This window comes from Chrysochloris asiatica, unplaced genomic scaffold, assembly GCF_000296735.1.
Source record: "Chrysochloris asiatica unplaced genomic scaffold, ChrAsi1.0 scaffold00032, whole genome shotgun sequence".
Classification (NCBI taxonomy): Eukaryota; Metazoa; Chordata; class Mammalia; order Afrosoricida; family Chrysochloridae; genus Chrysochloris; species Chrysochloris asiatica.
The window spans coordinates 9,548,707-9,561,992 of record NW_006408550.1 but is presented as its reverse complement, the minus strand read 5'-3'; the positions used below and the strand labels follow the sequence as shown (position 1 = coordinate 9,561,992).

Here is a 13,286-nt window from a genome sequence, read left to right as displayed (position 1 = left end):
CACTGGAGAAGGATATCATGTTTGGTAAGGTGGAGGGTCAGAGAAAAAGAGGAAGACCTCCAGTGAGATGGATTAGCCAAGTGGCAGATTCAATGGGATCAAGCATGGCAACAAGTGTGAGGTTGGCCCAGGATCGGGCAGTGTTTCATTCTGCTGTGCATAAGGTCACTATGAGTCAGCACCTACCCGACGAAACCTAACAAGAACAATTCAGTCAATATATAAAAACACAACAGTAAACATGCAAAACAAGAACATTATGCTGCCTTAATATGAGAGTGTAAGAGACAAGTATCTTACAGAAAACATGAAGTTAGTGAGAAACAGGGATGAACCAACTGGACCAAAAAGCAACATCATGATAAATGGAGAAAAGATGGAAGTTGTCAACAATTTCTTTTTACTTGTATCCACAATCAGCACCCATGGAAGCAATGGTCAATAAATCAAACAAAGTATTACATTAGGCAAATCTGCTGCAAAAGACCTCTTTAAAAGGTTAAAAGGCAAATATACCACTTGGAGGACTAAGGTATACCTTACGCTGGTTATAATATTTTCAAATCCCTCACATGCATGTGAAAGTTGGATAATAAATAATGAAGACTGAAGAAAAACTGATGCTTTGGAATTGTGGTGTTGGTGAAGAGTACTGAATATACTATAGACTGTCAGAAGAATGGCATTCTAGTGTGGTGCTATGGGTTAATGTGCTGTACTGCAAAGTCAGTTTGCAAGGTAGGCCGTTCAAGCTCACCAGCCGGTCCTCGGAAATCCTATACAGTGTTGCTATGGGTCAGAACTGACTCGCCGACACTTGACAACGACATCAGAAGAATGAATAAATCTGTCTTAGAAGAAGGACAGCCAGAATGCTTCTTAGAAACAAGGGTGACAAGACTTCATCTCATATACTTCGGACATGTTATCAGGAGGGATCAGTGTCTGAGGAAGACATTCAGTGAAATGGGCTGACACAGAGGCTGCATCCCTGGGGTCAAACATGACAATGACTGTGAGTATGACACAGATCTGGATAGTTCTGTTGTACATGGGTTTCCTATACTCCGAACCAACTCGAGACCACCTAACACTACCACCGTAAGGTAAGTCAGCCTGGCTGGCTACAAAATTTGTGGGGCCCAGTTAAAAAGGATAAAAATCTGGGCCCTTGTTTAAAAACCAGGAAATGTTAGTAACATAGAAAGTTTCCCCTACCACCTTCCTTCTGTTTATTTACTCTACTTATGTATATGCTTATTGTGTCTTTGACTTCACTTACAAAACAGGAGTACAAATAAAAATCAAGAATATAAAGAGAACATAGGGTTGCTAATGTATTAACTCAGGTGAAGAGAGAGGCAATATACAATAAGGGGGAGGTCAAGGCAAAGGAAGGCACTGGGAAGAGCACAACAGTTACAGGCAACAAAAATAAATATGAATACATACCCCAACCTGCAATAACAACAACAATAATAATCCTTGAGTGGGTCATGGATAGACACTCACGCTGAATGAGAGTGAGAATACAAGCAGAACTATACTCATGAATATATACAGCTGTGACAGAGAACATTTCTACTTACCTATTTATATATGCTAGAAATATATCCATTAGAATTAGAGCATACAAAGGGAGAATTATAAAACTTCTTAGCTGTAACCAAGCCCTTTGAGGGAGTGAGCTGCTGAGCCTGGGGGCTCAGGACCATAGTGTCTGGGACACCAACACCAATTGACATAACACACTTCACAAAGACATTGTTTTACATCCTACTTGGGTGAATAGTGACTAGGGCCTTAAGAGTTTATGAGAGCCCATATAAGGTAGAACTGCTGGTGTCTCCATGTCAGAAGCAACTATATAAAGGCAAAAGGAAACAATTATTACAAAGGACTAATGAACTATATCAAGTATGAAGTCCAGCCTCCACGACCCTGCGACAAGAAGAATTAGATGCTGCCTGACACCTACAGCAGACCACTCTGAAAGGGATCAAAATAAGAAGTTCTGGATGTAGAGGGAGAACAATTTGGAAAAACAACAACAACAACAACAACAACAAAACCCCATCAAAATCACAAAAAAGAAAGGCGTTTTCTGTTCTGACAGAGACTGGTAGAACCCCCTGAATTATGGCCCTAAGACGTCCTTCAGGCCTAGAACCAAACTTATCCCCCATGACTCAACTTTCAGCCAAACAACAGATAGACCTATAAGGTGAAAAGTAACATTAGAGAAGCATGCACTCCTTAAAACAAGCAACCGTGTAAGATCAAAAGGGCAGCGTTTGCCCAGGAATAAAACTCAGAAGGCAAATGACACATGCAGATATATACGTGCCCATGTTCTTCACAACACTAGTCAAGAGTGAAAAAACAGAGACAGGCTGAAAGCCCATTAATGGAAGAATGGATAAACAGACCTTGGTACGTAAACACAATGGAATACCATGCAATGTTAAAGACAAATGATGAACCATTGAAATGCTTCATAACATGAATGGATCTAAAAGACATTATGCTGAGTGAAATTAGTCAATCACAAAAGGGCAAATGTTGTATAAGACCACTATTGTAAAAGCTCAAGATTAGATTTTCATAGGAAAAGAAACATTCTTTGATGGTTAGCAGGGATGGGAGGAAGGGATACTGATTCCCTGACTAGAGGGTAGCCATAGGTTAAATTATTTGACAAGGAGGTCAAAATACAAGTAGAGGGAGGTTGGCAAAAGAATGATGAAGACAGGGCAAAGGGGATCGAGGTAAATAGAGTAACATACACAATCCTGGAACAACAGTGTTGTGTCAGTAGATTCATGGACAGATATACAAGCTGAATGGGTATAGGGCACAGTTGTGTGCCACTGAGTCCATTCTGACTCATAGGGACCCTGTATAGCATTTCCAAGGCTATACGTCTTTATGGGAACAGAAAGCTTCATTTTTTTCTCCTATGAAGCAACTGATAGATTTGAACTACTGATCTTGTGGTTAGCCGCCCAGTTTACTGATCAGAAAGAAAATCGAAGAACCAAAGACTACCCTTCAGGTCTGGGATGGTGGTTGAATTTTCAGTCAAGCATTAGATAGGTATATAGTGGGGACAACAACACTAATAAGTTAGACACACCATGGAATGGTCAATCATTCAAGATTAAGAAGGCAACATTTACCTAAGCACAAAGTTGACAAAGGATGGGAAGGAGGGTGGAAATAACAACCTCAGAGAGGAAGTAGGAAAAATGTTGCTTCATGGAGGGGACTGCAATCATTGAGATAAAACAAAGTACATGATTTGTTGAATGCAAAACTTATCTGCTCTGTAAACTTTATTCAATACACAATAGAGAGTTAAAACAAAAACTCAGAAGGCAAAAAGGGATAAGAAAGAAGTAGGCATGAAAATGATAGACCCAGGGAGGAGGTAGGGAGAGTGTTGTTACTTTGTGTGGACTGTAGTGAATGTCATGAATCAGAATGTGCATGAACTGTTGAATGGAAATCCAATTTGCTCTGTATACTTTCATCCAAATTGCAATTTAAAAAGGAAGAGAGTTCACAGGGCCACTATGAGGCAGAGCTGACTAGATGTCACTTAACAACATGGGTTAAAACAACAGTGCCGTTGGCGTTCATATTTTCTCTTTATTTTAATTTTGTGTTATCTATGCATCAGAAAAAAAAGTAATGTTAAGTATGTTCATAAAATGGTCTAGGAATGCTAAATTTCTAAACCTTCAGGTTTGTTCATCAAATTTGGATAACACCATTTGGTAACACTCTAAAATTACACAACCACATGTGAATTTATGAATTATTCTTAATTTAGTAATAGAATTTATCCCTTAGATGTTTGTTTGATGTTTCACATTTCTTGTACTTTCTCATAATGAAGTGTCTTATTCCTTGTCTAGACTGTCTTTTTTGCACTAAGCGAAATACATGTAAAATTCTAAATGAAAATTAAGATGATGATATTATTACATGCTGTTGAGTTGACTCCTACTCAGAGAAACCCTGTATAGGATTTCTAGTCTGTTAATCTTGATGGGAGCAGAACCTCATCTTTGTCCCTCAGAGTGGCTGGTGGGGAAGAATTTAAGATATTATATTGTCGTTCTTACAAAATGAAACATACAACCTATGAAACCTGGAGTCTGATGCTTTAATTGGTACTATAGGCTTGAGGGGTAGCTTACTTCTGTCCATATCAATGAAATCTCTTAAGAGGGAATAGAAGGCAAGATTACTGGAATGGCAATTATGACTTTGGGGAAAGGAACTCAGAAACATGGCAGAAAGAGCCATTTATTGACTTCTGGATGTTAAAAAGTTCCACGTTCAAACACTTAATTCGGCAGAAGATTTTATTACTTATTTTATTTATTTATTTTAAGTGCCTTCGAGTCGGAGCTGACCCATAGCGACCCTGTACAGGGTTTCCGAGGGTGTAAATCCTTACGGGAGTAGAAAGCCTCATCTTTCTCCCGCGGAGTGGCTGGTAGTTTCGAACCACTGACCTTAAGGTTCGCAGCCCGATTCGTAACCACTACGCTACCAGAGCTCCTTTTATTACTTATTAGTTGTTGTTAAATGTCATAGAGTTGACTCACAGCGATCTCTTATAGGGTTTCTGAGGAGCGGTTGGTGGTTTTGCACAGTGTGGTTCACAGTCCAGTTCTGATCTTAGTGTGTATCTATTTGCACAAAATTTATTGTCATTTTAATGTGGAAGAGTACTAATTGGAAGTAAAGAGTTGGAATTCAATCTAAGATGCATATATATATATATATATCCCATAATGACACCACAACAAAACTGCAATACTAAACTTTCTGAATTCCACTGGAGATTTAAAGTATTAAATGCAGCTTCACCTTTCAGTTTTAATGTCAGTGGAAGTGATGTGCCTCTTAAAATGATATTCTACATACCGAAATTATAAGAAAGATCTGGTTATTGATAAGTAGTTTTAAAGTAAATATGTTGCTGCTATATGAACTATGCCTGTAATAAAAATTCATTTCTGTCATTTGTTAATCCTGTGCCTAAACAAACATTTCATTTGACTAATGACAATAATCAATGCAAAAAATGTAACTTCAAGAAGAAAATGAATTGCAGATGGAACTCAATACACTGCACCTTTCTAAACATAATTGATCTTTCAGATACATATGTGAATGTGTGCATGCTGCAAAAATATTGTGTGATAATTTATACAGTAGGATGACTTGTTTTCTGCCTCTTGTAGTTATTATTAAGCTAAAATAGGATGATGTCGAGAATATTCAAGGAAGAGAAATACTACTAATAAATATGGAATACATATTTTCTTATGTCACATTTAGAAATATATAAGAACTACAAACTACAGAAAGAACTATTAGGACTTGTGCAGATATGTCATATTTGTAGAGACCATCACTAATGGCTCATTACAAATAACTTTAAAATGTGAAAGGTAAAGTACAGTCTGAGTAATGGGCACCATAAATCCACATTATTGCTACATACATATTCCTGTGTGTGTATCAACTTATTTGATGAAAAATATATTAACAACAACAAAACAAGATAACTAAAAAAAAAAAAAATCCTTTCATCAGCTGCTGATTTCTGCCATACGAATGCTTTGGTGAATCATCAAAAAAAAAAAAAAAAAAATCCTTTCATCAGCTGCTGATTTCTGCCATACGAATGCTTTGGTGAATCATCAAGGGTAGTAAATTATTCATCATACATTTCAAAGAGGAGTTTCCATTGAAAAAGCTCTGCTACTGGCCTTTCATGGAACCAATATAAAGAGAATCCATGGCAATCTCAAACATTGCAATAAGATAGAATGTGAGAGGCGATCACTCAGGAGAGGTCTCAGAATGCACTGAGCTCAGGGAGCTCGATCCCAGCTGAGTGAGGTGTGTCAAGCTAATTATTAATATCTTGACATGCAATAGGAAATAAAACAAGATTAACCAAGAAGTTGCATACTAATACAAGTCAAGGCTTTAAATACAAAAACCTTTATTCTGTTTCAGATGAATTATCTCACAGTGTTTTTAACACTAGCCCTGATATGGTCACTATATTATTTATACCTTTACAGCATTAACACAATGAGCTCAAACATAAATGTTTGAAATATTTGATTATGTTAAGATTTATTTCTTACCAAAGAACACAGTATGGTATTTTAATAGTAAATCAATACAATTTATAAAATCATGCTAAATTAGCAAATCTAATTTGTATTGCTTCATAATGATGTCAACTTTATACTAACACAACTTCACAATTAACAGCAAAGGTTTGAATCTTGCAATAGGTTTTATAAGGATATTCTAAGAAAAGTACCACCAAATCATCCTTGAGTGTCTCCAGCAAGTTAGTCAAAGCTATCAGTGGTGGTGGTGGTGGTGGTTATGTGCCGTGGAGTTGGTTCCAAATCCTAGTGACAAAATAAATACACATTTACCTTTAACTTCTGATTCGTCTCTGATGACACATATGTATTAGATGAATAAAGAAACATGGAAGGTAATCTGACATTGCCATAGGTATTCTTGTTTCCTGATTCTGCATCTTCATGTGCTCTAACTTTTCCCAGACAACTGAGAGGACCCTCAATTTTCCCAACACTCTTTAACCATAAGTTTCCTTGGCTACTGAAATGAATATTCATTCACTGAGGTCTGGTGAGGCAAGTTTCTTCCATTAAGTTATCCTTTACTTGTTGTTATGTGCCATGGAGTTGGTTCAGACCCATAGTGACCCTGTCCAGGGTTTCTGAGGCTGTAAATCTTTACGGGAGCAGAAAGCCTCATCTGTCTCCCATGGAACAGCTGGTAGTTTCGAACTGCTGACCTTGCGGCTCGAAGTCCGATTCGTAACCACTATGCTACCAGAGCTCCTTATTTAGCAAGCCAGAAAATATTTGGCCAATGCTGGTATAAAAGCCCATGGCTTTTAGGAGCCACCAACTCAATATTAACTCAGAGTGACCTCAAGTGATAGAGGAGTATGAATGCCTGCAAGGCTTTTCTAGGCTGTAATCTTTATAGGGGAACTGTGATGGTAGGGTGCTTAAGAGCTTGGCTACTGCTGAAAGGTTAGCTGTTTGAACCCACTAGCTTCTCCCTGGGAAAAATATGTAGCATTCTGCTTATGTCAAGATTTACAACCTTGGAAACCCTATAAAGCAATTCTTCTCTCTGCTATAAAGTTGGATTCTATTTCACAGCAATGGATTTTGATTTACTTTGAAATATTTATAGGAGTAAATCACTAACTCTTTCCCTGGGTTGATTCAGATCACGGGCCTTTCAATTTCTAGACAAGAGCTAAAATGTTGAGCCATCAGGATTCTTTGCATATGAAGCCCAGTGTTCAATCTAAATTAGTAACTTGTTGTTGTTAGGTGCCCTAGAGTAGGTAACGACTCCTAGTTACCCTATACACAAGTGTCATGGAGTCGATACTGACTCATAGTGACCGTATGTACAACAGAACGAAACATTGCTTGGTCCTGGGCCAACCTTACAGTCTTTTCTATGCCTAAGCCCATCACTGCTGCCATGGTGCCAATCCATCTCATTTGGGATCTTCTTTTTTTTTTTTCTCTGACCCTCCACCTAACCAAACATGATATCCTTCTTCAATGACTAGTCCTTCCTGATAATATGTCCCAAGTAGGAGAGACTAAGTCTGGCCATCCTGGCTTCCAAGAACACTCTGGCTGTACTTCTTCCAACACAGATCTCTTTGTTCTTTTGGCAGCCCATGGTACTAACAGTATTCTCTTCCAACACCATAACTCAAATGCATCAATTCTTCTACAGTCTTCCTTATTCACTGTTCAACGTTCGCATGCATATGAGGTTATAAAAAATACCGTGGCTTGGGTCAGGCGCACCTTAGTCTTCAAACTGACATCTTTGATCTTCAATACTTTACAGGTCCTGTGCAGCATATTTGCCTAATACAATATAGCATTTGATTTCTTGACTGATGCTTCCATGAATGTTGATGGTGGAGCAAAATGAAATCTTTGACAACTTCAATCTTTTCTTCATTGATATGGATATTGTTTACTGGTCCAGTGGTGAGGATTTTTGTTTTCTTTACAATGACATACAAACCATACTTAAGGCTGTGGTCTTTGATCCTAATCAGTAAGTATTTTAATATTTAGTGACTAGAAAGGCTTTTATCTCACAGTGGAGTATATTCATTTGTCTTCGCTATGACTGAAGAAACAATGATGGTGCCTCTTTTACTGTAAATACCACATGAATTTTTAATTTTATTTTGGGCTGAATTTATATAAAGCCTAAAGAGAGAGAGAGAGAGATTTGGAGTAGAGATTCTTAAAATTCTCTGCTATTCTCTTTTCCTCAATTCCCTCATTCTACAATCTCCATCATGATGAATCATTTCACGAAATCAGACAAAATTAAAGACCTGCAGGGGAAAATATCATATGCAGTCAAAGTCACTTAATTTGAATGAGATGTAAACCAGGTGGACCAAGGCCAGCCACATTTCATATTTAGATTATAGGTCCATGATATTTGCGTCGTCAAAAGACTCATTTGACCTGATGCTAAAGGTTTTGAAAATAAGATTCAAAAGAAAAAGTCCCTAAGCATTCAACCTAATTGCCTTAGCAGTTGGAGATAACAGGCAGAGAGCCCTTTGTAAAATAGTAGTCACTTGGATATAAACACCTGCAGGCAAGACTAGCAGTAAGATGTGTGCAGGTAGGTGTTAATGAGGCCAGTCAGACAGATGCCAACAGGTCCTGTGTTACTGAGTTATTGAGTAGCTTGGGTTACAATTGTGAGCCAGGAGAACCAGGGATAGGAATGAAGGATAGTGACCAATTTAGATGTTTATAAAGCTGGTTGCTATATCGGGGGGGAAAAAAGCCTCTATCCTAACAATAAATTATCAAAGAAAACTAAAATAAGGTGTGTTTTTTTTGTTTTGTTTTTTTGTTTTTTTGTTTTTTTTTTACAAATTTGTGTTTAAGAAAATATACAATTTGGGGGAAAAAAAATGAGTGTTAAAGCAAATATTGGAAAGTATTCTCTTACAATGAAGTTGGAGATAACAATGTACCCTCATGCTACATTGTCATTTAAAGCCAGAGCTTAATTTTTTTTTTTCTATAAAATTCAAAGTTATAATGAGGAGTGTTATAGTACTAATTTAATATACCAAGTTTCCAACTTGCATTGCACAAACAGTTCTTTTAAGTACAGCAGGCAGACAAAACTGAACCTGGACACTTTCAAGTAGGAATGAGAAGAGTTGGTAAAATCACTGCCCAATAAGACAATGCTTTGGCAGAGGCACAATAAACACACTATTAACAGATACTAATAATATCAGTAGTGATCAACAATGTGATAATCGGAAAATGCCATTCTCAAAGGATGTGAAAGTGAATGGCGGACGGTTAGACCATTAACCAAAAATATCAGAGAATTTCCCTCAGAAATGTATTTTTACTGGTTCATTTGTTAGTAACTTGATATCAGAGATACCTGAAAGAAGAAGAAGAACTGGAGAGCTCTTGGCATCTGTTTTATATCCAATATTTAACATTCCTTACTGCTTTAAGGTAATTTTTGGCACTAGCCTATATCTGATAATTGCAAGTGACTTACTTTCCTGAAATTTTTGGCACATTACCTCAGGCTTGTTAATAAACATAAAGGGTTTCTAAGTTTCAACTGAAGTTGTGGGAAGGAGTGAATAAAAATTAATTTAGTCTGCCAATTTGGAATACATACTTAAATATTTTGGCTTTCGTTTGTAAAAGGTTACCTAGCCATGGAAATAGTATGTATGGTATTGCAATATTCCATTGGTAGGACGCTGCATAATCCACTGCCAGCCAGTCAGTTCCAACTCCAGAGACCCTACAGAACAGAGGAGGACTGATCCCTAGGATTTTTGAGACAGAACATCTTTACGAGAGCAAACAGCTTCATCTTTTCCTGCAGAGTGGCTGCTGGCCTGGCACTGCTGACCTGTGGTTAGCAGCCCAACTTGAAATCCACTATGTCACCAAGGTTCTTATGGTATTAAATAGGATTTCAAAATCTAATTGACAACTATTACTATGATTAATGATTAATTTTGAATACTTAGTACTATTGATGATACGGGATGTAGCTGACTTCAGAGGTGATACAAATTGTGAATATTTGACTTTTAGCCAAAAGTTTGCCAGGGATGGTGATCTGCTTTTGAAAGGTCACTGCCTTGAAAACCCTATAGAGCAGATCTACTGTGCACACAGGGGGTCACCTGAAGTGGAATTCAGCTCCGTAACAATTAACAGTAAGTGGCACTGTAGGATAAGCACTGGATTGCTAAACCCAGGGTTGGCAGTTCAAATCCACCAGCTGCTCCTTGGAAACCCTGTATAGTATTATGAGTCAGAATTGACTCGATGGCACTTAACAATGATAGCATCTTGTATCTATACCTTTTCTCTTTTTAGCCTATCAAAATCTTAATACTGCTCCAACTTGGTACCGAGTCACTCAGGGATGCTAACACTTTAAAATTTAATGACTAAGAGAGTCCTTGTATGGTGCTATAGGGTAAACAGTGGACTGCTAACTGTAAGGTCAGTGGTTCAAACCCATCAGCCATTCCTTGGAAACCCCCATACAGGTTCGCTATCAGTCAGAACTGACTCAATGGCACATAACAGCACCAAAGACAGTACCATTTTCATCATATAGAAGTGTCAACAATAGATAACAAAAGAGTCCTGGTGTGGCACTAAAGGATAAGTACTGGGTTACTAGCCACAAGGTTGGCAGTTCAAACCTACCGGTCACTCCTCAGAAGCCCTTTGCTGAGTTGCTATGATTTGGAACTGACTCAATGGCACTTGCCAACACCATGCATAATATACATATATGTGAGTGCTATGGAGTTAACTATGATTCATGGTGACATATATTATGTCCATCAGGGTTTTCATTGACTGATTTAATTTCCTAAACAGATCAACAGGCCTTTATTCTAAGGTATCTATGGGTGGACACACCTTCCCACCAAAAAGTTAGCAGCTGAGCACATTAACCATTTGCAATGCAAGGACTGCAATACTGCGTGCTTTGTTGCTCGTTTTTTTGTTTTTTTTTTGTTTTTTTAGTTGATTCTGGTGCCGTGGGTTAATGCACTGGTCTGCAAAGTCCATTTGAACCACAAGGTTGGTGGGTCAAGCTCACCAGCCACTCCTCAGAAACCCTCTACAGGGTTGCTATGGGTCATAACCGACTCAACAGCACTTAACAACAACAACAACTACAATAGCAATCCTATAGGATAAAGTAGGACTGTCCCAAAGGGTTTCCTAAACTGTAATCTTTAAGGAAACAGATCTTTTTCCCAGAGGAACACCTAGTAGGTTTGACTCACCAACCTGTTGGCAGCTGAAAGCTTAACCATTGCACAACCATGTTATAGAGTAGTTAACAACAAAAACAAACAAAAATCCTATTTTAGGTGAGTAAATTGGGAATCCTTTAGCAGATAGAGTCTAAATTAATACATCAATTACTTAAGGAAACAAGAGTATTCTGCATATGAAACTATAAAATTTTATATATTTAGAGATTGCTGAAGAATACAGGTAGGAGTTCTGGTGTGGCACTGTGGGTTAATGCGCCAGACTGCGAAGCCTTTTGAACTGCAAGTTTGGCAGTTCAAGCTCACCAGCTGCTCCTTGGAAACCCATACAGGGTCACTATGGGTCGGAATTGACTTGACGGCGCTTAACAACAACAACAACAATACAGGTAGAGTCCATGGTAAACAGAAACATGCAATTGCATTATTTAAAAATTCTTGTATGGTCACAGTAGGATTATATTCATTCCCAAGGTTAATTGATATGTGAATTGGGTCACAAAAGCAATTTTCATTGAATATTACAGTCCAAGGGGATATATTAAACTCTAGTGACCGAAGTGCTGTTTTAAAAAAGACCTTGGCATCTTTATATGGCAATTTGCAGAATATGGACCAGCAGACTTTCCCTAAAATATGTGTGGGATCAATTCATATTCTCTATTTTCTGTGCATTATCAGTATCTCATCAAATTGACCTTACAGTTCAAGAAATACTATAATGATGACAGAGTTCTATGCATTTATGTATTTACAGTAAACTTTAAAGCTAAGAGCTCCCAGAATCCGTGAACAGAGTATCTGATAAAACATAATAGAAGTAAGAATGCAAGAAGTAACAAAACTAACCAATTCTCCCTGCACCTCACCATTAGTCATCTCGTGATTATCTGCACCACTGGAAGACAGTGGCTAATGCAAATCACAGGTAATCTACTGAGTGGGATTGAGTCCATGGCCTTGTGCTTAGTAGCTGGATTTCTAAATTGCTCAGTGTAAGTTAGTGCCAATGTGTTGTCAGGATGCCCATCACCACAAGAGAGGCCAGAGGCACATAGTTTTGTTTCTGGAAGCAATTCCTAGATTAAACAAAGAGAATCAGAAATTGGAATTTCCCCCCCACTTTCAAGGCTTAGGTTAATAACGTACATTAATATTTTTAGACTTTTTTTTTAGATTATCTTGGTATGTCAACACAGACAAGACTATTCTATCTTTGCTTAACTTCCAGTAGTAGTATAGATTTAAAAAGGGGGGGGGGGGAAATGCCAGTTGTGATTGAATATATGAATCATTAATGAAATCACCAATAGTCAAAAATATTGTTATCTATCCTGATTCTGATTTAGGAAATTTCACTCCCTATTTCTTGGCTAAAATTATGGCCATTTTTTATAAATGCTGTCACAGATTGAAATATCACTGTGATTTTAGAGTGGTGGCGGTGGTGGTGTGCCGTGGAGTTGGTTCTGACTTCGAGAGACCCTGCATAGGGTTTCCGAGGCTATAAATCTTTACAGGAGCAGAAAGCCTCATCTTTTTCCCATGGAGCAGCTGGTAGATTTGAACTGCTGGCCTTTCGGTTAGCAGTTCAACTTGTAACTCACTATGTACCAGAGGTCCTTGGATTTTAAAATATTAGATGATATTTTTCCTAAAACTTTATTTAATTGTGAAAAAAACTAACTACTCCTAGATGATTGTAGACAAGACAAATGATCATAGTCCTATCTTGTCATAAGATGTTAAAACAAGGATCTCTCTAAATAAGCTGCCTTACCCACACATAACTACAACACAAATATTGTCATTAAAATACATTTAAAACTATGGAGCCAAGCGT

At 37.8% G+C, this 13,286-nt stretch overlaps 1 protein-coding gene across 9 annotated transcripts in view; it reads right to left on the bottom strand.

Moving 5' to 3' along the window:
- The window catches only part of FOXP2 (forkhead box P2), a 407,577-nt gene that overhangs the window by 156,261 nt on the left and 238,030 nt on the right, over positions 1–13,286 (bottom strand). The window contains exon 4 of one of the 9 annotated variants that reach the window (XM_006859297.1): positions 12,452–12,522. The exons of the other annotated variants lie outside the window; for them this stretch is intronic. Within the exon in view, the coding sequence (XP_006859359.1) occupies positions 12,452–12,522 (71 nt within the window). The remainder of the gene's footprint in view (positions 1–12,451; positions 12,523–13,286) is intronic. 9 annotated transcript variants of the gene reach the window in all.